Here is a 24,243-nt window from a genome sequence, read left to right on the forward strand (position 1 = left end):
AACCTGCATTGGGCAAAGCAGATCCAAAGTATCTATGCCATGAATGATGGGTCTCTTGTTGTGTAGGTACAGTGAAGAGAAAGGCTGGGAGCTGTTGTGGTTGTGTACAGGCCTTTTCCCTCCAAGTAACATCCTCCTGCCCCATGTCCAGAGGTTCCTGCAGTCCCGGAAACATCACCCCTTGGCAGCAGACTGCATCCAGAGGCTCCAGAAAGCCCTGAGGTATGGCACCTCCTAATCCTGACTGTGCTGCAGCATCCAAATATTCATGAGAAGGTATAAGTGGGAGATATTGGGTGGTTGGGGGGACAATGAAAGCTCGCAGCTTCTCACTGCACTCAACCAAGCTGAATGAAAGGGACATTGGGTGGAGGATGGTGCTAATATACTGTGTATGGGAAAACAGAGGTTAATAGAGCAAAGTTGGCTTTGTTCAGGTCCAGTTAAGTCTCCTGCAATCTGAGCGAATACTCATTCCCCACTGCAATTTTTCTTTCTTCTTTTTAGGAGGGGAAAAAAACTAATGTTAAGAAAGTAGCTGGAAAGAGTTAAGAAAGTTACTTTAAAAGTTAAGAAAAAAGTTAAGAAAGTTACTTTAAAAAGAGAATGTATTAAAATGGAGGACTTAAATAAAGGATTCTTGCTTTGATGCTAAGGCATTTGCTGCCTCCTCTTTTGCAGGAATGGATCAAGGAAGTACCCACCCCATCTGGTAGAAGTGGAAGCCATTCAACACAAAACCACCCAAATTTTCCACAAGGTTTACTTCCCTGATGACACCGATGAGGTAAACATGGACAAATGTCTCTTTAAGTGAGCAGAAGAAAGCTGAGCACCACTCAAAAGGCAAAACCAGGACTGAGACCTGCAAGCAGGTGGGACAGTCCTTTAGATATCCCATCCGCACGTAAAGCAGGTGTTGTATTCTCTCTCTTCAGCATTTGGTCTATGCCAAGCATCTGACCTCGTCATCAGTGCAGAGACGGTTGGGATAAATTAGTCTGGAGGTGTCTCAATGTCTCTCTATGCCCCCTAGACAAATAGTGCTGATACCTACCTGTCAGATCAGAAGAATCTCTTGCCTTGCCTGGGGATCCCTGGATAAGTCAGCATAGGGTATAGATAGACCATTAGAAAGCACGGTAGTACAGCAGTAGCATGGCTGAGCTTCTCATCCCTTCCTGTGCCCAGAGCCACAATCCACAATATAACTGAGTTCATGGGCACCTGAATCCCTTTGTGCATCTGAGCCCAGAGTTCAGAGCATGAAGTGGAAATTAACCTTGAGGTGGCAGTGCTGAAGATCTTTGTTTCTTCGCAGGCATTTGAAGTGGAGTCCAGCACGAAAGCCAAGGACTTCTGCCAGAACATCTCCAACAGGCTGCTTCTAAAGTCCTCCGAGGGCTTCAGCCTCTTCGTCAAGATCTCTGACAAGGTGAGTGACCCACCCAGGGACTGGAGTAGACCCAAGGCAGTCAGGGTGACCCACCTGCCAGTGGATACACATTGATGAAGCCAGAGCTATCTGCGCCCTCATGGGTGAGATGCATTTCTCTGCAAGCACAGTGCCGTGTCTAAGTCAGATCCAACATGCTACAGGTGAGATTTGCAGTCCCACAGCCTTGAGGACTCTCACCCTCAGCTTAAGAGTCCCTAAGCTCTCTTAGCCTGTTGCTGAGTCAGATCTATGAGAAAGGACTAAGTAAGAAAAATGTGCAGCTCAGAGCTGCCTCATGCTGCTGAGAGAAATCTACGAAGATAGACATAATGAAAGGAAATTAATTGCTCCAGTGAAACAGGAAGCTGCAATAAGGAGTAATGGGTGAAATTAGAGACAGAGCCTACAGCAAGATGCTGGCAGTGGCTTTCTCACATCAACGGTTTATAGCACATCAGTGCAACCAAGACAAAGTAGTGAGCTACAACTATAGGAGATGTGGCAATGGTCAGCCCTACCTGTGGCCTCTTGCAGCTTGCTCAGCCTTTGTGACCATGTGCTGTGTCCCCCAGGTCATCAGTGTGCCTGAGGGAGATTTCTTCTTTGACTTCGTGAGACACCTGACAGATTGGATAAAGAAAGCAAGACCAGCAAAAGATGGTAACAGTGACTTTTCTCCATGGTGGGTCACACAGAGTCCTTCCAGAGCCCTTTCAAATGGGACTGACCATACAGACTGCCACATCTATTAGGCCCTACTACTATGGGTATGCTCTCTGCACCACCCCTGGGGACATCACCTGGGAGATGATCTGTCCAGGAGAAGCAAGACCTCTGCTCCAGGGCTAGATCTGGTCCCTATAAGGAACACCTGCTGGTGGGCAGCTCTCCAGGGCCAGTCCATGGGAAGGTTTCAGTGTTGGGATGTGTCTCACCTCGCTGCCCACATTTACAGCAGAGCTGGCAGCAGCTCTGCTGAATATATCAGTGGCTGCCTGATACAGGTGCCTTCAGGATGCAATTCCACTGTCCTGCATTGGATGTAAGCATTATCATTGAAGTACAGCCATGCAAACGAATGCAGACACTCTTTCCATGTTACTAAAGCTTCACAAGGGAAAGATATGGTTTTCTCTGCAAGGTCAGGGTCTTGCCAGTGCCCCTGTCTCTGCAGGTTGTGACGGCACATAGGCTCCACTGGCTTGCAGAGAAAGTGGTTGATTGTCAGGTCATGTTTTACATACCTTTACATATGCCTTTACATATCCAATCCCTGCTTCCTTTGTACAGGTATAGTGCCTTCCCTCACCTACCAAGTGTTCTTCATGAAGAAGCTGTGGACCAACACAACACCTGGAAAGGACTCAATGGCAGACTCAATCTTCCACTATTACCAGGTGCTCTGGGAGCTTGCAATAGCAGTGAAGACTTGGGAGGAATTAGGAATGAGTTAGAAAGACTATTTCCATCTGCATATGGACAAAGTTTTGCACTAAATAAAAATATGTCCTGCCTTAACTAGAGTACTATAAAGAGTGCTGTGGGTTGCATGGTAAGAGCAGCCCTCACACACTTTAGGGTAACCAGTTCAGCTGGGATTTGGGCCATCTGTTCTTGGATGAACAGCAAGAAATGGGAGAGGCTAAATTCAGAAGGATCCTGAGGGCTTTCAGCCACCTCTTTTCATGGAGGTGAGCTGTGATGGTCCCAGCAGTCAAGTAAGAAGTTACAGTTCTTCTGCTCTTGTTTCTTCTACGGTGGAAGAGACACCTTCATGTCCCAAAGTGCATTCTCACATACGAATATACTCCCTGAGTTCTTGTCTGGATAAAACCATTATCCCAATATGACTATACTGCTTAATGCTTGGGTTAGTCACTTGACACATTTTCAGATATTTTTCATAATGAGGGAATAGGTTTTTAAATTGAAAAAAAAAAAAATTAACAGAAAACCTATTCAATTCCAAGTGGCTGTTACTATGGGTGGATTTCCTGGGGTGGGAAATGGTGAATAAGACTGTAGGTTCACATACTTCATAGCTAACACAGGAACCCCTGTGTTCCATGTAACACAACACTGTTTTAGATCAGAGAGGATATTTAAATATCTAGTGTAGTCTCAGCTGAGCAGCTACCACTCCACCACACTTAGCACAATTGCTATGAGTGTTCCTAGGGCAGAACGTCTTTGCCAGGGACGGGGCACCTCCACAAACTCATTTAACATTTGAGGATGAAGGTCTGTGGTCACCTCTTCTATCTCTGAATTGTTCTTTCCCCCATACAGGAGCTACCAAAGTACCTGCGCGGCTACCACAAGTGCACACGCGAAGAAGTCCTACAGCTCGCAGCTCTCATCTACCGGGTGAAGTTTGAGGATGACAAGTCCTATTTCCCCAGCATTCCCAAGCTTCTGAAGGAACTGGTGCCTCAGGACCTTGTCCGACAGCTGTCTCCAGATGACTGGAAAAGGGTAAAAACAGGAGCTTGATTCATATGCCAGGCCTAGCTGGGGGAAACCCAACCTCTCAAGGGACTTGTCTGACCTTCAGCATGGAAATGGGAGTGCCATAATGAGTGACCCGTGGTCCCTCTTGAGCCTTATCAGAGCTGCAGTCTCCCCAACATCACATGTACACATGTGTTCATTCATACATGTGTTGCAGTGGGTCATGTTTGGTGTAATGGTAGATGCAGCACTATCCAGACATGTGTCTGGGAGACAATCTCACATGAAGGTTTGTTGTTTAAAACAGACTACTGAGTAGAGAGATAATTCTCCCTGTGTTACACAGGGACTTGAACTCAGGCCATGTGCCTAACCCGCAAGCTATCAGCCTCTCTGGGCTGAAGGTCTATCAGTGTCCTCTGCTGCATAAATTGGAGGATCAAAACTTATAATCAGCTTAGCTTATCTAAGAAAGAAAGACTTGCTTTGGTTCCAGGCACTGCTCCAGTGACCAGCCAGCACTTTTGTGAAGTGTTCATTGAAGCAGATGTCAGAACTGGCCATCTTTGTGGGACTGATGCACCTACCCTGCAAATGATCCTGGTGCTAGGTACTGCAAACCCTCCAGCTCTGTTGTGGTCTCTGTTGCAGTCCATTGTGGCATACTACAATAAGCATGCGGGCAAAACAAGAGAAGAAGCCAAGCTTGCCTTCCTAAAGATTATCTTCAAGTGGCCTACGTTTGGATCAGCATTCTTTGAAGTAAAGGTACCTGCCCTGCTTGTGGGTTCTCTGGCAGCTTTTAGCCAAGGTCAGGAGCCTTGTGTGACAGAGGGGTTCCAGATATGTAGGGTTGTCCCAGTGTCTGGACCAGACTGGTACAACCCTGACCAAGCAAGGAAAGAGTATGAGACTCTCTATCGGTAAAACACCAATACACTCAGTTATTGCTGCCCTGCCTCTTTACACAGGCAGCCATTGTAGAGCTTTGGCATGTCTCAGTTGTTGATTCTGCACTCATAGCTGTGTTGCTGAAGAGCCAAGAGCAGTTTTCTGTATTCCCAAGGCAAAGGGAATATGTGGTTTTCTAAGGGACATGTCTGTATCCACTACGAACCAAATCCAGACCACCAGTTATGGCACCAGACTTCCATCAAGGATAATAGAGGCCAAGTACTGTCCAGGTACTCTGGACACCTTATTGCAACTCACTCTTTTCAATGACCACACGGTGAGCCTAGTCTAGAAACAAGTTGCTGAAATTACTCATCAGTTCCTTGTACTTGGACACCCCATTTTCTGTTATGTCTATCTTAGATGGCATAAGGGATCTGAATATATCCTGTGATTTTTCCACCAAAAGTTACTTGGTAGCCAAGAAATCTATGGCGGGGCCAGGAGCTAAGCCCCTGCTCCTGTACTCTATATTATCAGTTGAAAAAATTGAAGGTCCTCACGGCACAGGGCTGGGAGAAGGATTTACCAGCAGGAAGAAAACTGAATGTAGAGATCAGAGGGGCACAGAGCAATGTAGTCTTGGCCTGGAGGTCCACAGCAGCAGCTTGAGGAGCAGCAGAGGTTCTGGAGGGAAAAGGAGGTGTCAGGGGTTTGCCAGCTCTTCCTTGCCAATGACAAGTAATTTAATGCTGTCAGCAACTCACCCACTGGTTATCAGGCATTTAGGAGACCTGTGGTTAAGTAAACAGCCCTGAGTATTGCTGATACCTTATTGAGCTCTATGTTTATCTTTAAAAGATAAACTTAATAGCACCAAGTGCTGGCAGGAGAAAACAGGAAGAGGAAATAGGAAGAAGTCTGATTCTGCATGACACATCCACTAATCAATTAATCTCACTTCCAACAGCAAACTACAGAGCCAAATTATCCAGAAATCCTTCTAATTGCCATCAATAAGCATGGAGTCAGCCTCATTGATCCGAAAACCAAGGTAAGCAAAGCTGAGGTCTTCACCAGATGCTACTGCACCCACTCTCCAACGCCTCACAGATGTCATCTCAAAGGCCATGCTGTTCAGAACTTCAGGAATTCTCATTAGTTAGAAAGGCTGGATAGCCAGAAAGGTTTCTGGAGGCAGAAATTCACTGTGACACAGAGCCAATCCAGCCTTTCTCAACATGAGATGGATTGGGAGCATCGACTGTTAGGGCCCTATATGTAACTGGAAGATACACGCTCTCTTTTCTTAATCCTTTCACAGATATCAGGACAGGAGCTGGAGTAAATGAGCTCCTACCAATTACTTCCACCAGCCACATGGTCATTCTAGTACATCAGTCCAGAGGATCCAGAGTCTTGCATCTCACTGCCATTTCCATTAACCTTCCAGTACCTGAAAGGGGCCTACAAGAAAGCTGGGGAGGGGCTGTTCACAAAGGCTTGTAGTGACAGGACATGGGGGAATGGGTATAAACTGGAGAGGGGCAGATTTAGACTAGACATAAGGAAGAATTTCTTCACTATGAGGGTGGTGAGGCACTGGCACAGGTTGCCCAGGGAAGCTGTGGATGCCCCATCCCTGGCGGTGTTCAAGGCCAGGTTGGATGGGGCCTTGGGCAGCGTGATGTAATGGGACGTGTCCCTGCCCATGGCAGGGGGTTTGGAACTAGATGATCTTTAAGGTCCCTTCCAACCCAAACTATTCTATGATTCTGTGATTCTGTGATTCCACAAGGCCATGGTACAGTCTCATCTCAGTAGTCGTTCTTGGTCTGCTTTAATGGAAAGTGAACAGGGATATGAGAGTTCTTCACAGCCCTTTGTGGAAGGTGAGACTCTCGTATGTTGAGTGGCAGTCTTGTGTTCCCGCCAGGATATTCTCATCACTCACCCCTTCACCAAGATCTCCAACTGGAGCAGTGGCAACACATACTTCCATATAACCATCGGCAATCTGGTGAGAGGAAGCAAGCTGCTCTGCGAGACCTCCCTGGTAAGGAACGTTGAAGATCGGGCATAGTTAGACTAAATCCTGACTTTGGCAGGCAAAATTAAATGCTTCCAGCAAATTGTGTCTCCGGGATTCTCTAGGCTCAAAGTGGTCTCTTAGAAGAGTATCTGATGTGTTTTTTCTTCTGGATTTACCTTGGCTCTGCTCAATGGATCAGGGCTCTCATCATCCAACTTAGGAGGAAGCCTGAGGTGCTTGGGACGTTGCCACCTCAGTAGTATTGGGCACTGTTCCCTGGACTAAAAAGCATATATGTAGTCCCAGGAAGTACTCTTGGGCCATCTACCAAAATCCTTTGCCCAGACTGACCCTGGTAATGGTCATAGCAACATGTCTCCTGCCAGACTAACTTAAACCCAAAGCATGAAGGATAAAAATTCCTGCTGTATTACTTGTTATTAATTTGATTAATGTTTTATTGATTTGTGATTTTGTTGGCCGTTTGAAAATCCAGGTCCTATCCAAAGCTCTCAGCGCCCTTAGCCTCAACAGCATCCTATGGTAGTGAGCTCCTGCTTCTTAACACTTTATTATTGTGTTTAGACTGTGTTCCTTGTGGTGGTGTCTTTTTGCCCAAGGAGAATAGTGGAACAGATCAACATGTACCTGAAAACTTGAAAGTAAACAACTGGCAGCCTGTATGTTCAGGAGGCACAAGCCAGAGACTGGAAACTGTGTTCTAAAGGCAGGTAATATCTTCTCTTCCCTCCTTAGGGGTACAAGATGGATGATCTTTTGACATCATATATCAGTCAGATGCTAACAGCCATGAGCAAACAGAGGAGTGCAAAGGGTAGCAAGTGAACTGCAAGAAGCCACTGGCAGATGGCCATGGGTCTAATTCGCCAGCTGATGTTTGTGGGATACCCGTGCAGCTGGGGGAGAACCTTTGCCTCCCAGATGTGGAAGATGAGCCGAACACCATCAGGGAGTTCGCTGGACTCTGACCTTGAGGGCTCAAATCCCACTTCCCCTTCCAGCGAAGATGACTATCTCTGACCTCCCATTCTCCTTCCCCAATTGCATTCCAACTCCGTCTTACACCTCAAAGATTTCCAGGGGACACCACCACTCTCAGGCAGTGACTGAGCAAAGACATTCCAGCAGGAGGTTTGCCTGAACCCTATGGATGGCATCGCAAAGGCTCTTGGAAGAGGATTTGTGTGTGTGTGTGTGCATGTGTGTGTGATTTGTTTTTGTTTGGTTTGGGCTTTTATTCTTAAGAAAGAGGGAGCTATTGGGATGCTAATTGATTTTTTTGTGAGGTTATGAGCATTTCAGGTTTGACAAGGAATAGCACAGCCCTGACCCATGCTGGAAAGATATCCAGTGAACAGTGCAGGGCTTGGTTTTTGACATTACAAAAGGATAAGTTGTGTGCTTAAGAAGGACAGAAAGAAAAAGCAAGCTGGGAGGAACACATTTTAACTAGGAATCAGAGTAAAACTACTGATCGAACAGACTAGAGTACTGAAGAGCTGTCTGTGCAATGCTGAAAATATTTAAAGAACAAATTTTAAGTTTTGTTTCTTCTTCTATTTATTTTTTAAAATATTAAAAAGGAAAAAAAAAATTCCTGCATTTCATACCAGTATCTGGATGCTGACTTGGGACTGAGGGTGACCTGCCGGACAATCCCCCACCTAGGGATTCCCCCAAAGTCATGATTGCCAGAGGCTGAGTAAGGCACATTTTTTCCAACTGATGGGCTTAGCTGGAAGCAGAGCTTGGAAGATGTATTATCTCTTTTTGCCCTGTGTGTCCAGACAAATAAACCTTGGGAGGACCTTTACTGCAAGCTTCAATATGGATGTGTAGGGGTATTGAAGTCCCCATGCTTGGAAGACTGAGGCCAAGCCTTATGTTGAGCTGTAATTCAAACAGGGACTTCACCATCTGAGTTGGAAACAACTAAGGATTTTCTTGTGCTTTTGTGTGTGTTGCTGTATGAAATGGCTCTTTATGAGTCCTAGCCAGACCTGAACCACTCGCGGTGAGGGTAAGCCCTTGATTTTGGCAGGCTTTTCTCCATCTTTGCTTGGCTGTACTAATCTGCTGGCTGGTTGTACTGTCTTCCACTCAATGCCACACTGTGTGGACCAGGTTGCTTTGAAGCAGAGACAGGATCTGCCAGCAGAGGGGAGGCTGAAAGCATGTTGTGTCTGGGGCGTACAAGGGAAGGAGCCTGGGCTGCCTTTCAAGAATCCAGGCTTCAAAGGAACGCGTGCTTGCATTGTGTTGGCAACAGGAGAGGTGAGAATTGTCCACCAAGACCTGGTGCTGGTGTCACAAACACTAAGTGGATCTCAGTAGATGTGAGAGACCTCTCTTGGTCCCATGCATTGGGCTGAGTTTGGCTGCTTTCATAAAAGTCTATATTTAAGGTGGCATGCATTGTTCTGTTGAGCTCAGCTGGGCTCAGTCCCCCAACACCATGGCATGGCAGGCAGAGTTGGCAGCACTGCCTACCAGACTTCAAGGATTGTGACGTCTGACTGGGATGCAGCAATGACTTTGGACTTTGGTTGCTCTACCAAAGCAAATGAGATGCTGCATGGAGATACCCACTGGCCAGGCAGGGCTGCTAGGAGATCCCCTTTCTCCAACATCCCCCCACCCAAGGCACTCTGATGTTGGAAGCATTGTTACACTAGCCAAGGCTACATTGGAAGCCAAGCTGCCTTCTCACCATCCATCTCTGATGCTTCTCTCCCCTCCAGAGCTGCCATCATCTAGTTGTTCCAGGGATCCCACCTGTCCTAAAACACGTGCCCATTATCCCCACCACTGCTTTTTGTGAGTCTCCAGCCAACCCTTGCTGCCTACAGCATGCTCAGTGGACTATGCAGCACAGCAACATTTTCCAGTGCTGTCCTGAGCCATCTTTGTCCTGCCACCACCCTCATCCCTCCACTCATGGCTCTGTCAGCCTCCCATGCATCCCACTGTTTTGGGAGTGCCGGGACTCTGTGCGTGTGTGCCTGTGTGTCATATGTATTAACGTCTGCTGGCCTCTTTGTATTCACACTGAGTGATGTAACATGAAAAGCCTATGTCCAAGCAAAGTACTCTAATTAAAAAAGCATCAAGTGGTTTGTGGGAGGCTGTTCTGCACTGAGCGATTGTGGTGGTGTCTCCGTGGGAAAGAGTGGGCTCAGGGCTTCCAGGTCCTCGTTGGGGGCAATACTTCCTGCGGATCAGGACTCCTGGTGAGAGTATACAGCAAATCATCAGTGTACCCAGACTGGAAATCGAGTAAAATCTTTTCTGTTTGGGTAAAACACACTGGAGCATGGGGAGTCTCCATTGCTTGTCCTCTAAGACAAGGGCTGGTTCCTACAAAAAGGCCAAGTTTGAGCTGAATCATTGGATGTGGGAAGCACTGTGTGAAACTTTGTGTAGGAGTTAGAGTACAAGCCTCATGCCTAACAGTGTTGCCAGACTCTGCTAGCTTTAAAGCAACAAAAATCATGGCTGAGACATGACACGACGTAAGGCATTGCTGGAGACCACAGGCCTGAATGGCCAGGGTCTGCCTGGACAAGGCTGCTGAGGACGGAGAAGTTGGAGTACAGCAGACATCACTGTGTAGTGACCAAGTAGCAGCTAGATACATGGATGAAGGCACATTGAGGTGGCTTTTCCTAACACATATTAAAAGCTGTAATCAAGGGACCACAGCCCCTCACCTGGTCACCAGGGAACAGGCTGAGGTCCCCATGGTCCACACCACCACTCAACCCACACACTCTCCACCTCCTATTTTTGCTGCTTACATATCTCCACATAAGTGGTACCCACAACAATTATGAACCAGTTTTCTTCGAGAGTAGGGAGAGGGGCTTTAACGCCATTAGTAGCATCATCTCCCCATGTTTCAGAAATCTGGAGCTGTTCTATACCAATCCACTGGCCCTTTAGCCCTTTTCCAAAGGAGGATGATGCCTTTTTGCAATTCTAGCCTCCAAAACTGCAAATCGGAAAGGTTTGAATTCCTTTCAGCACAGCTAACTCTGAAATCTAATATTTCCCTGTCACAATTCACTTGTGATAACTTTATTTAGCAAAAACACTGAACTATATGAGGCTCATATATGAGAAAATGTATATAACCTGATTTAGGTAAAGACTTCTATTTTCTTCCCTTTTCTCCGTTTGCCAAAATGAGAACAAAACAAAATAGGAGAGCTAAAATATATTTAAAACATAACTTGAAAGTTACAAAAATTGTGTTCTTATTATCTGTTCAAGTAGAAACGTATGGCTTAAACCTGAGAGATGCTTACATCTTCTTTGCAGAGCAGGGCATAGACACCCTTCACCTTATGTGCCAGTGGCCACTGTGAGAAATGAAAATCTGAATAAATTCCAGGGTGTGGAACAAGTAAACAGACCTTCCCACGGGAAAAGCAAACAGGACACTTGGTGGGACCGATTCACATGCAACTTACTCCTTCTGAAGAAAACTGTTGTGTCCTGGTCATAGTCCCAGTGGCTACATGGCCAAGGCACCAGAAATCTCCTCAGCACCTGTCGGAAGATACACCTTTGCCCACAGCCAAGGGGAAGAGATTGTCTTGTTACAGTCTGTGGCAGCGCAAAAGTAGAGAAAATGAAAACTTAAGCTGCCCTGACTTGCGTTATAGAAAGTTACAGACCCAGGCAGCAGCACTTGACCATTGTGATGGGACTGGTGTGTTCTCGGGGATGGAGTAGACCTGCAAAAGAGGGAGGGAGGCGGGAAGGGAAGAAGTGTGTGGAAAAGAGGCTGGTCTCATGGGAGAAATGTGGGCAGCTGAGAATGAGGGATACTGGAGGATGCTGAGATGTATTGTTGTGGTTTGAGTGACAAATCAAACCACACATATACATGTCGTGTAAAATACAGCTGTGGAGAGAGATCTTAGACATGGCAGGAGGAATCACAGGATGATTGCCCTGTGAGATGCCAGTGGTTTCAGAAGGAAATGGTGGCTCCCATGTGGTTGTTGCATGTCATCACAATCCACAGCTTCTTCATGGCTTCAAATCCACCTGTGCTCCCCTAAATCCCAGGCATCTCTGCCAGGCATGGGATTGCGAGGAAAACCGTAGGAGAGGAAGCAAGGTGTCACAGAGGCAAATGGCTGCTCCTCACCAGGCAATACTGAGCCCAGCCAGACCTCTTGGCAGACTGGTGTTCGCATTGCAGGAAGTGTCAGCAGGGGAGGGTTTGCTAATCGAGATGGGAGGTCTGTGTCCTGTCCTTGCCTGTCAGGTCATGACAGCAGGAATGTCGCTGAGCTCTGGAAAAGAGGACACACAGTGAGCTACCAAAACACCTGCAGTTGTCTTCCCAACCATCGTGAGCAAACAGAATCTGGCTGAAAATGCATGCAGCCCAGGCTGCGTCATTTTGTCTAGATGATATCATTCCATGGGTGCAGAAACCCGGTGCATGACAGGGTCTCCAGCCGATCCCATCCTGCCTCGGAGACCCAAGAGTGTTCAGTGCCTCTCGTCTCTCTTTTCACAGCATCATGGGGTAATGCATGTTGAAGGAGACACCTGGAGTCCTCTGCCCCAACTTGTACTTGAAGCAGGGCCAATTAGATCAAGCTGCTCAGGGCTTTGATATTCCCCACCCATTTGGGTCCCTGTTCCAGTATCTGACCAGCCTCACAAAGAAGATTTCTATTATTTTTCTCCTTATATCTAGTCAAAATTTCCACTTGTGCTGTTGGCATTGCCCATTCAAGAATCATATGGCTCCACCTTCTCTACAGTCCCCCATTAGATGGTTGTAGACAGTGATAAGATGCTCCCTGACCTTTGCTCTCACTGAGCAAATCCCAATCTCAAATGTCCCATCCTCCAGCTTAGTGGCCGCAGTGAGCTCCTTGCCATCTGTTTAGTACTGGGGAGCCTGAACTGGACCCGGTGCCTAGACATGGCCTCACCAGTGCTGAACAGAGGGAAGGACTCACTGCCACCTGCACGCTTACAGAAACAACAGTGGATGTCTACATGCTTTGCCACAGCGTGGATACCCATCATCAACCCATCCATCAGGACCCTAGTGACTAAGCAGTGTGTGGCTCCTGGCTCTCCTTGACCTCCTCACCTGTCCTGAACTTGTTGTAGGTGCCGCTCTCCAGTGTCAGGCCACCATCATGAGCACAGCAGGAGAAACTCCGCTCTCGCCACCTGTATGAGGAAAAGCACCTGGGTCAGGCCACCACTTGCTGTCGTTCCCCTTGCTGCTCACTGATGACCTGGACACCTTTTTTTTCTCCTTTGTCAGGGCAAGAACTGCCCTGATATTTTCATATTTACTCAGGTCCTTGCCAAGAAGGGACTCTAGAGTATGACTATGGAGTCTAAGTACCCACAATTCATATGTGCAACAGTATTTTTAAGGCTACTTTCTGACTAAGCCCTGCTTTCTAAGAAATATTTAAGAGCTCAAAAGGCCTAGAAATTTTGCAGACCCTGGTTCCAAAGCAACAAGGGATATTGAAAAATCATGATTTTTAGTGCTTTCATAAATCTGACAAACAAGACCACAGAGCACCCACAGGCACCACTGATGGCAGGGCTGGGAATGCCCTTGCTACAATGCCAGCCCAGGAGAGGTTGTTATTTGACTGGATCAGAAGCATCTGAAGGGCGCTGGGAAATACACACACGACATGAACAGGAGCCTGGAGGAGACAGGCGTGGGAAAGCCTGACAGTGGTGGTAATATATTGCAGGAGTGATTGCAAACTACTCTGCAACCTGCAGGCTTGAAAGCAAGGTGAAAGTCACTAAAGCAAGACCTGAGAAAGGATTGCCGAGAGCAGGGCAGAGTAAGAGGAGAAGACAGGGAAGGAGCCACTTTGCGTTGGGAAGGGGAAAGCCTGGATGCCCCGCAAACATGAGTGTACAGCTGCTAGTTCATCAGCTGGCCAAACTGCTATTAATTCACTTCCTTGCCATCCCAGAGGAAAATTACATCTTCCACCCTTTCCTATGCCAAAGCAAGTCACAGTTACAAGCAATCTAGACTGCTCATCCAGGAGCTTGCTGAAGTTTCCCCTCGCTGTCACCTGCAGCACAGCTGTGCTTCCAGCACCCCTGCAGGAAATACCCCTGGGCTGTCTGGGCTGGTCTTCCCACTCATTCACAGCCAGCTAGCTGAAAAGCTGAGCCCAGTACCTCCTGCTTTCCTTGGTCACCATTGGATAAGAGTACAAGCAAGTCCCTCATCCAGCCATGGTGGAGCAGAGCATCCAGCAGCCCAACCCAACTTTCTGAAGTGAGCCTGTCCCACGAATCCTAGATTTCCCAATTATTAACCAGAATCAATGCCTCTGACACCACAGGAGGAAACAAATTGCAGTGTCTGTGACACACTCAGACATTTTTGTTTGTGAGGATGGATTTCCTCAGGGACTCTGCCATATGCAAACAGAGGTACATAGGTTGCTCAAATATTAACATTGAGAGCTTTCCTCCTGGGTCAGTCCAATTGCAACAGTGTCTAAATAGTAATAACAAAAAAATTATTTCCTTTCTCAGCCCATCAGCTTTGATAACTGATTTATGTTGCTACTGAAAATCCACCAGGTCTCCACTGAATACTGAGCATAGACAATGCCTGAGCTGCCAAAACAAAAAGGGAGGATGAGTGCAAGCAGGAGAAGCAAAGAGATTTTTGGAGATTTTCAGTGCTTTCTTCTATTTCTTAAGGGGAAAGGTAATGTTCTCAAGAGTAGTTTTAGCCCTTCAGATCACCTGAAAGCATCCCTCCTTTCCTCCACTTGGCACAAAAGTTTGTTATTTGCTGTTAGCAACTTGGTAGTTACCAGTGCAGAGCAAAGATGAGTGAGATGAACAGCACAGAGGTCAGATCTGTCAGAATCCACATGATGTTGTACTGTTGTGGGGTCTGGAAGAGAACAACAGAGAATATGTCCACCACCAAGGACCCCAAGATATGCACAGAAGTTGCTCAAACTCTTTCTTGCTACTCAATTATGGCCATTCAACTGCCTGATTTGCATGTGCAGTAGCATCCCTCATGTGTTTAAACATTTGGTGGCATTTCAAAGTGGCCATTCACCAGTGGGTGTTGGGGGCAAATCATGGCAAGGGGGTAGGAATTAGATGATCTTTAAGGACCCTTCCAACTCAAACCATTCTATGATTCTATTCTATGATTATCCTTCAGAAAAACCAGATCTATTATGTGACCAAGAAGATTGTAGCACATCACAGTAAGTATAACAGGGACCTCTTGTTTGTACAGGCAGTCCCTGTAGTTCTCTATGCTTCCCTCCAACATTAACAACAACTGGTGTCATCTCATTTTCTCTGGAAAAATTGTCCTTCGGTGAACACCAGAGAGGGTCTGAGATGGCCCCTGCTTTAAGTCTAAGGGCATCTGAAAATTCATCCTTAGACTGGACCTCCATCCACTCTCAGAAAGGACTGAAACACCGCAGTTTTCTGTATGGGAGCATCATAAAATCTACTTCAAGAGTGTGAAGCCAGTTCTTTAAAGTAGTAGCCTTTTAGGCTACAGAGACTCTGGCAGGACCAGTGTCCCAAGTGCTGTTTAGTCCTGTAGGTTGTATAAGGCAGAATAGATAATAGACAAAATATGTGAAAAAAATTTGCTTCTAGCAAGGAAGCAGGTTTGTGGAACAAGACCAAGTTTGAGAAGGGCAGTGGGAAGTCAGGTTTCAACTCACGTCCTTTTCAAATGAAAGATCCTTTAGCCAACGTGAACTGGCCCATGGCTTCCAAAGGTAACCCTGAATATCCCAACCCTACTTCCTACCGCTGGGAGGGAGAAGGATTTTTGCTTACCATGAGGAAGAGTGGCTGCCTAAGATTCTTCAGTATGTGGACAGTATTGGTGGTCACAGAGTGTGCCCCAGAACACCACGCCAGGGAGAAAAGCCATGGCTCATTGATGACGTAGAGGTTGGTGGTGATGTTTGCCTCACTGTATTTCCTTTAAAAGACCAAAAGGCAATAGCCTTCACTAAGCAAAGAGATTAGTACTTCCTTTGGGCTGAATCAAGGACAGATAGAAATTTTCTGTAGGGAAGATTTGCTTTGCAACCTAAATAAGGAACTGAAAGTAAAGCCAATAACCAATATGTAATTGTTCACAATTGGTCAAAATAGAAGAGCTGATCTGCTGGAAGAAAATGCAGTTAACATGTCCAAAAGGTCAAAACTTTGCTTGCCCTTCTTCCATATGAAGCAATGTAATGGTATGATTGTAATCCCCCAATAGTATTCAAAACCACCTCAAAAGTGGGTACTCATGCTTGTTATATTTGCTGCACCAACTCATCATTTTCAAGTTTGTGTAGGCTACTGAAATTTAATATGAACTAAGACCATACTCTGTATAATGGTAAAGGGATGTATCATCAATACCAGCATTTGTAAATTTACCTAGGATCTACCTAGGGTTTACCCAAAGCGATCTACCTAGGATTTCACATCCTGTGAAAATTATCATTGAGCAAACATGAACATTACTCTCATCCAAAGGATTAAAATTTTTTCTTCTTCTTCTTTTTCTTTTTTTTTTTTAATTTGGTTTCAATGATGTTGTGCACAGGAAAGAGAAAAAAAATCCTATTTGCAAAAGAAGAGCTGGACTAGTAAGATTGATTTTTTTGGTTTGGTTTGGTTTGGTTTGGTTTGGTTTTTTCTCGTGTAAGAGAACTATTTTGGAAACTCCTGCAATGAATCTGGAGTCTTCTATCGGAGAGATGATCTCACCAGTGTGTCACAAGCAACAGAGTACTGGTAACCACAAAGACAAGAAGTGAAGTTTCCAAAACACCAACTACAAGGGGGTGATGGTCTCTCGCTACAGCATTGTGCACTCACAGTGATGTTAGTGGAAGAGTCCGTTCGTGATAGGTTAAATAGTGGTTCATGATAGGTTAAATAGTTGCTCAGTCTGCTTGATTCAGTGTTCATGGGGCTGGGCATGGCATCAACAGAAAGACAAAAAACCAGGAGACAGCTGTGTTATTTTACCCAGAAGGTTCTCAGATCCTGGTCATCTAAATAGGTACTTGGTGGCCAGGAGATGTAATTACACATGCCACCTCTTGGCCACACAGAGAGTCCACATTGAGAGTGAACTACAATCCTTCACACCCAAAAGGTAACAGGATGGCCCTTTGATCTAAAGGACCTCTTCTCAAAATGCTATGGATCCTGGAACTGGTCACAGGAGGGAGACATTGCCACACGTATGAAACAAACACAGTCCACATTCAGTCCACAGACTGTACTTGGGGCTGAAGCTGCAACCTACCGGATATCTTCACTGGACATTTCAGTGTAGGGCAGATTGAGTTTGACAATATTGTCCATTAATAGGTCTTCAACTGGGGCCTTACTGCCCATTGTCTGCTGAAACCCAGGGGCAACAGACTGAACAAAGGACCTCATGTCGTTCTCCAGCCACAGGACCTGCAGGCAACAAGAGGACCCAGTGAATTCACAGCAGACTTACTAATACGCCCTGCTCTTCACACAACCTCAGGAAAGATAAGGTCCTGAGGAGCTTAGCCCTGCCTGTCAAGTGACATATTTCTTACAATGTTCAAAGAACATTTCTATGCAGAGTTAAAACTTGCAAGTCACTTTCATCAAGAAATATGTAGTCACTGCTCCCTGCTTATCAACTTGAAATCAGTGAGCACATTTCACGCAGCCCAACAGAAGACATAGTGTTTGAAATGGATGAAAAGACAGCCTTCATTTATGGGAAAGGAAACAAAGTGTTCCGCTCTTCCATTCTCCCAGCATGGGACAAGAGAACTGGGGCAGATACAAATCACTGTAACTCCCCAGACATCAAGGGTTTTATAACTTGATTACATGGATTGATCACATGGATTTAGCATCCATCCCAAGCAGGGAATCGTCTGGGTAAGGAAGAAGACAAAAAAGGCTCCCAGTTTCATGGGCTTCGGTTTAAGCCAAGAATTTCTATACAATATATAAAACAAGTGTGGTTAGCGGGGAGCAGGCTGCTGATTATTACAACGATGAAAGGATGCCATTTGCGGTATCACCTGGTATATATACTGGCTTATTTCTCTGTCTCTCTAATAGTAGAGTTATACTATTTTGTACCCGCTGAGGAATCAATAGTAGGAATATACTCCAAATTATGCCTGTTGGGGCCGGACTTTATGCAGGTGAAATCATGCAGGGTACAACTCCAAAGTCCCAATTCAGAGAGCAAGATAAAGGGATATGGAGGACTGAGGCCACCCTACCAGATGAGGTCTGATCCCCGATTCGTTGAGGATGACGTCCAGAGTTCTGTTGATCCATGAGTTCCTGTAAGGATGTTTCTCTGGAGGGCGGTAGAGATCAAATATCACAAGTTGATTCTGACTATCGGCGAGCCGCAAGAAATTACTTAGCTTGTAAATGGACTGATTCATTGCCTGGGTTTGATCTGCCCTTGACAGTGAACTCATGCATGAAAATGGTTTGTCCTAGAAATAAACAGATATAAAAAGGAAATCAATCAGTCAGTTACCTCTGAGAGTCATCTGCGTGCAGACAAACATTTCTGTAAGAGAGGAAAAAGTTGGACATCAACCTTCAGTAGGTGAGGATATTTTATTTTGCTTGGCTCTTCTACCAGACAAACATGGGAAATAAACCCAGGCTGTGATGACATTGCTTCTGGGACTGAAATTGCACACTTCACAGCTAGCTCTGCTGCACTTCTCTGTCCCACCATGATAGCTGTGACTCTTATACACAGCATTTTGTACAAGTAGCTCTTGCCTTCTTCCTCCAGTCTGTGCTTTCTGCTGCTGCCATGACAAGGAACCACAAGAATACCCACCAGCCAATTGTTATAGAAGCTTCCTAAGCCTAAAGGCCAACTGGACAAAGATAGGAGACCCCAGCTGAAGGATTTGTATTGACTTCCTCGAGTTTTAGTTCAACCAGTAGTTCTTCTCCTAACATACATGCTATTACATAATAGCCAGGTGGTGTCTCTTCTACATCTGTTTGATGACAGTCCCTTAAGGCGCTTACCTTAAGGAACCATGTTCCAGCATTCAACTCCTTCAGGGTATCCCAGGAGAATAATGCGGCATTTTGAGCAGTGTCATTGGGATAGACCTCCTTGATGTTAGTTGTCCTCCTCAAGGTGCTGTCATGCATGAGGAAAGGAACCCCATCATAACTGTGGGAGAGCAAGAGTTCAGGTCACCTGGTGTACAGGTTCCTTCATGATATGAGCAGCCTTACACCAGATCAGAAGAATATGTGGGCCACCATGAGTGTAGCAGCATGGCCTCCCTCAGTGCAGAAGATGAGATAGGGAGGAAGGCTGAGGCACCAGGTTATTTCCAGCTTAAACACTGCTGAGTGACCTTGGAGAAGTCATGGCTGTCTGTGCCTCTGTTTCCCCAGGGGCAAAGTGGAGATGGTGGCATTTATGCCTGCCAGCACTTCCAAAAATGGATAGTAACGTATGGTTGAAATCTCTTTTCCTAACACCAACGTGTTTCTACTCGGTTTCAGAAGACTGAAGTCTAAATGGGCAGGGATGAAAAGGCAAAATTTTCTCTTATAGAAAGGTCTACATTAGTTGAACAGCTAAGCATTAGCATTTTTCTCATTCAGTGCCTGGAAAGAGCTCATCCTGCACATGTTAGCAATGCATGGCAATGGGTCCCTCAAACAAAGGCAATGCTTTCACAAGTTTGAACAGAATCTTCCATTGGTTTGTAGGCTTGATACAGCTCTTGCTGTAGCCTGGAAGTTAGAATAGGGTACCAATTTATCTTTGTACTCTGCAAAGCATTTAAAATTTACTGTAGAACTATTGATTGTTACATCAATAGCTACAGCTTATTGACTTGCTAGGGAACAACCATGCCCTGCAGCTCCTATCATTACATGTCAACTGAGGGACCCTGTCTCAACCATCAGTAAAACCTAATTGCCTGGAGTTGCATGCCTCTTAGAAGAGAGAAGGCAACTCTTAGAAGAAGCAGTGTATATTCCTGTGAAGTGTGAGGTTTTCCCCTTACCTAATGGTAACATCTGTTTCAAGACCATCCCCACCATGTTCAATTGTCTTCTGAAATGACATCTCAGTGTTTTCTGGTGCCAGCTGAAAAGAAAGAAAAATTAAAGCCCATGAGGAGATAATTTTCAACACACTCTGGAGGACTCTGTAAGTACTTTCTGTCTCTTTGTAAAATCTCTGTTTTTTAATAAGAGGTCATCTTGTTAAAGTCTACTCTTTGTTTTCTTCCAGTTTAGCCACCAAACCCATCTTTCCCACCAGGAGCGATGTTATCCTTGGTAGCAAACCCATGCAGTGATGCTTTTGGCATGCAGTTCAAACGGAAACATCATCCCTTCCACCCTCCACAGATTACATGAAAAAAAAAAAAAAAAAAGATTATGATGTTGAAAGTAGCAAGACACGGGATGAAAGAAATTATGTAAAATAACTTATTGGACCTACCATTGGTGCTCCACGGTGTCCAATGAGGGCTGGCTTCGGTCCAAGTGTCCCCACCTCTCTGATGCAAGGAGAGTACATCCCCAGAGGTATCAAGAAAAGAAAGAGAAGGATAGCCAGGTATGGACCAACAATTATGATCTGAACAACTGAAAGAATTTGAAGGAGGAAGGCTAGAGTTAATCCATGTGGTCATGTATGTGTTTGCCTTGCAGCTTGACTTTTAACAAAACCCTCCAGCTAAGTAGCTGTTGGGCTTTGTCCCAACCCTTTTTCCACCCCATCTCCCCCTGATTTTCGCTTCCTGTCCAAACAATGCAACCCAGGAAAACAAACTGGTTGAAGCAAGGGCATGGGCTGCCTAAGTCAGGTCTGCAGGTTTTGTGCTTTAATTACATCTCACTATGCCTTGCAAGAGGACATGGCCATAATTTCTTTTTCTTTAAAGGTGATGCAATGAAATATCCCCCATCTACAGGAAAAAAAAAAAAAAAAAAAAAAAAAATCCCCAACAGAGGTGCGCTGATTTTTTTCTTATCTGTTCCAGATAAGAACAAGGAACATTTTGAAGTTTTATTCACAATGAAGAAGAGGAGGATCCTTTCTCTTTCAACTCTGTTACATCCCCTTAAGGTGAATACTTCCCTATTTGCTCAGGTTGCTGTCTGTGACTGTCTCTGAGTGGCCTACAGAACCCTACAGACTCTAACTGCACAGGTACTGCACCTCAGAAACTTGTCAACTCATTACCTAAGGTCCTTTCTGGATTCTGTTTGGGCATTGCCAAAGAGCCTCAGTGAGCCTTCATCTTGGGGAACAAAATACTTCCTCTGAGAAATGAGCATCTATGCACCATCTCTTTCTTGAAAGGGTGCCACCATCCCTCTGCACTTTGTGCCAGTGGCTCTGAAGCAACTTAATCTTATATCAAGTTGGTATGTTGAGCAGAGAGTGCATTAGGCATGGTGGACTGTAAGGTCTAGGATCTCAGCATATTCCCCCTTAACTCCCCAGATGTAGTTCAATAAGAAAAATCCTGGGCAGGAAGAAAAATGCTTTCACAAACCCATTTTGCCTTTGATTCTTATTACAGATCAACACCTGCAGAGGGGTGTCACATAGATAATATTGGCTATATGGAGAGACTAGGTCAGAGAAAAATAGCTAGTCCCAGAGCCAGGCTCTTCTGCAGCTGTTTCTGGCATCTGGCCTCTACACTACTTTGTCACACTTCTTGGAAGTAGACAGAACTTGCCATAAGATAAACACTAGGAACTGACTGAAAAGGTTTTTCCCCTATCTTACTGGTTTCTCCTGAAATGCACTAGTCTGAAGTGGATTGACTGGACCAGACATCCCTTCTGAGACTGTGAAGCTGAGTATAGCAAGCAAACATCAGTCAAGAGAGCTGCCACTGCCTGTTTTCTCCCACAGATGATCAAATTTCCATGTGTGACTCTACACATCAGTACTTATGTTAATCTCCTCCATGGTAAGGCAGGTCATTGTCTTGGTATAGGTCAAAACCGTGCAAGGGACCATGCAAAATAGTAACACATCCAGACAGCCACAGGACAGTGTCCCAAGCCCTAGCCCCTCTAATTTCCCTGGGATACACAGAAACTAAAATTCTCCTCCAGACAGAGTGCAGATGTGGGAGGAAAAGGCTCTTGTATGCCTGTTTCCCCACACCTGTGCATGCCTTTTGTCATATAGGGGCAGGAAGCAAAGCTACTGTACCTTTTTTGTCTGCTCTAATGGCATGAAGAGCCACAGGCCAGGACAGGAGGACCATGAGGGTTATTGCCCCTATGTGGAGATAGGGAGCTGTGATCTGGCAAAGAGAGAAAAGAATATTAGTCAAAGGTTCAGGTGTGGAGACAGATGGAGGCAAACCTCAACACAGCTACAGCCTTCCACCTGGATGGGCTCCTGTTGTAGGAAACAGCAGTTCAACTTCTCTTACTCAAACGCCTCTGGAGTTGAGGGAGAGGTATATGCCTCCCGGTCAGGCCAGCCACCTAGGCTGAGGAGTGGTCCTCAATGTAATATGCAGCTCTCCTTTCTCCTAAATCAGCTGAAGGGGACAAGATTGTCCATATCCATAAGGATGCGATATCACCATTACTGCTATCGCATAATTCATGAGCATCTTTCAGAGAGCAGACAGTTCAATACAACCTAACACAATCCAATCTCATCCAGGTAACAGTCACCTCCCCACCACACCTCAGCTAAATCATTGAACTCATGTCAACAAACCTGAGTCATAATATGTGGTACTTACTTACACCTGTATGGAAATAACTATCATATAGGAGAAGGTATAAGAGAAGTAGTTAATCTGGTACCTGTCTGAACATGAACTCTCTTAGACTCAGATACATCCTGCAGCACCTAGTTTCACATATTATCAATATATTCGAGAAAAAATAACTAGTTTTCATCTATTTCAAAGAATTTAATTTATTTTCAGTAGGCATAATTGTATTTTTTCTCTTTTTTTTCACTTTTAACTGAACGTGTAGACATTTTTCTTTATTTACTAATGCAAAACAATATGTTCATTTAATGCTCATGACATATTAGATAATGCCTCTTGCTGGACAGATATAGTTTTGGACTTGTTTTCTTTCGTCCTAAAGATTACACCAGGAGATCAGAAGCTAAGAATCACTTCTGTACTTATAATGAATGCATGAGCAGAGCTGGAAACCAAACAGAAATAGCTTAGCACTTGTAAAAACACTGAATGGATGCTCTTCACACAAGTAATGTTGGTATAGAACATCTTTCATAAAACTAAGAAAATCTGTCAAAGAAACCAATCCATCATTTTCTCATGCTCTTCAGTGTTCCATGGTTTCTGTTCCAGCTAGAACTGTGATTTATTAAGATATTTGACAGAAAAGATGGATATTCAGATGAAAGCCTTTCCTATTGCTTAGTCCACCTTTGATTCTCTAAGCTGGAAGTTGAAGAAAGCAGCAGTCACTGAGGTATGTTATTGCCTGTGATACTGCCTGTCCCAGATACTTGATACCAACATCTTTCGATCAGAATCAGGATTCAGTTGCATTAGCAGGGGCGCCATCCGAGATGTCCAGGATATTTGAGATAGCTTTGTAGGGCTGACAGACATGACACAGGATCTACAAGAGACTCATTTATCTTGGGAACAGCAGCAGGAGGCCATGTGAAGCATCTCAAAGAGTATGAACACCCAAAACGAACAGCACCAGTGGGGAACCTAAAGGCTCTTGTGTCTCCTCATCCTTCTTTGCTGAAGTCTGCAAGGGGGAGGGGAAGCTAGGGGTTTCTCGTTACCTTTGCCAGCCCATAGCCTAAGGGTTACAAAACTCTGCAGTTAATCACACCCTACAAACACCACACCACTGATTCCTCTGCCAGTCCATATGCATTGCTCCTCCAATATTCACAAGCAGTAATCCACATAGAGGAGATGTGATACCCCCAAATAAAATCTGCAAGGCAGCTGTGTAGTGAACGGCTACATGCTTCTTCCTTTCCCATACGTGTGGGGACATGGATGCTCAAACTCTAAACAGCACTGGGCAGTTCTTCCCTCCGTCTTCAGATCTGCTGACAGTTGAGGAAGGCAGCAGATTGTGCACTCTGACCTCCTGCATGCCACAAGTTGTGCCACCTGACACCAGCTTTCCCTGCTCCTCCCCAAAAACCCATGTTCTCCTGCCCTCAGGAGATGAGGTCCTCTGGTTAACCGGAGACTCAAATTGTGCTAATGCTAAAGCTGCTAAACTGATAGACGCCAAGTAGGGAACAAGTTCTTGCTCCAATAACTCTGCCAGCAAAAGGTGTTTGATTTACCTGTCCTGGGCACCCAAAAATTAA

The 24,243-nt window shown here is 45.4% G+C and overlaps 2 protein-coding genes across 7 annotated transcripts in view; one reads left to right on the plus strand and one right to left on the minus strand.

Moving 5' to 3' along the window:
* The window catches only part of MYO7A (myosin VIIA), a 101,851-nt gene extending 91,921 nt beyond the window's left edge, over positions 1 to 9,930 (plus strand). For 2 of the 4 annotated variants that reach the window (XM_054069655.1, XM_054069666.1), the window contains 10 exons: positions 67 to 222; positions 682 to 787; positions 1,322 to 1,435; positions 2,011 to 2,098; positions 2,729 to 2,835; positions 3,728 to 3,913; positions 4,541 to 4,657; positions 5,754 to 5,837; positions 6,720 to 6,839; positions 7,572 to 9,929. In XM_054069655.1, coding sequence (XP_053925630.1) covers positions 67 to 222; positions 682 to 787; positions 1,322 to 1,435; positions 2,011 to 2,098; positions 2,729 to 2,835; positions 3,728 to 3,913; positions 4,541 to 4,657; positions 5,754 to 5,837; positions 6,720 to 6,839; positions 7,572 to 7,661 — 1,168 coding nt within the window. In that variant the 3' untranslated portion in view covers positions 7,662 to 9,929. Of the gene's footprint in view, positions 1 to 66; positions 223 to 681; positions 788 to 1,321; positions 1,436 to 2,010; positions 2,099 to 2,728; positions 2,836 to 3,727; positions 3,914 to 4,540; positions 4,658 to 5,753; positions 5,838 to 6,719; positions 6,840 to 7,571 lie in introns of all 4 variants that reach the window. The other 2 variants (XM_054069644.1, XM_054069677.1) reach the window with 2 other exon arrangements.
* A 1,158-nt stretch (positions 9,931 to 11,088) lies between these two features.
* Positions 11,089 to 24,243, minus strand: part of GDPD4 (glycerophosphodiester phosphodiesterase domain containing 4) — a 36,706-nt gene continuing 23,551 nt past the window's right edge. The window contains exons 6-15 of one of the 3 annotated variants that reach the window (XM_054069694.1): positions 22,111 to 22,204; positions 20,374 to 20,519; positions 19,931 to 20,013; positions 18,927 to 19,077; positions 18,146 to 18,370; positions 17,173 to 17,330; positions 15,693 to 15,840; positions 14,687 to 14,769; positions 12,961 to 13,043; positions 11,089 to 12,142 (exon numbers count right to left, since the gene is read on the minus strand). In XM_054069694.1, the coding sequence (XP_053925669.1) occupies positions 12,111 to 12,142; positions 12,961 to 13,043; positions 14,687 to 14,769; positions 15,693 to 15,840; positions 17,173 to 17,330; positions 18,146 to 18,370; positions 18,927 to 19,077; positions 19,931 to 20,013; positions 20,374 to 20,519; positions 22,111 to 22,204 (1,203 nt within the window). In that variant the 3' untranslated portion in view covers positions 11,089 to 12,110. Of the gene's footprint in view, positions 12,143 to 12,960; positions 13,044 to 14,615; positions 14,770 to 15,692; positions 15,841 to 17,172; positions 17,331 to 18,145; positions 18,371 to 18,926; positions 19,078 to 19,930; positions 20,014 to 20,373; positions 20,520 to 22,110; positions 22,205 to 24,243 lie in introns of all 3 variants that reach the window. The other 2 variants (XM_009566517.2, XR_008450352.1) reach the window with 2 other exon arrangements.

The sequence above is a fragment of the Cuculus canorus genome, chromosome 1 (genome assembly GCF_017976375.1).
Source record: "Cuculus canorus isolate bCucCan1 chromosome 1, bCucCan1.pri, whole genome shotgun sequence".
Lineage (NCBI taxonomy): Eukaryota > Metazoa > Chordata > Aves > Cuculiformes > Cuculidae > Cuculus > Cuculus canorus.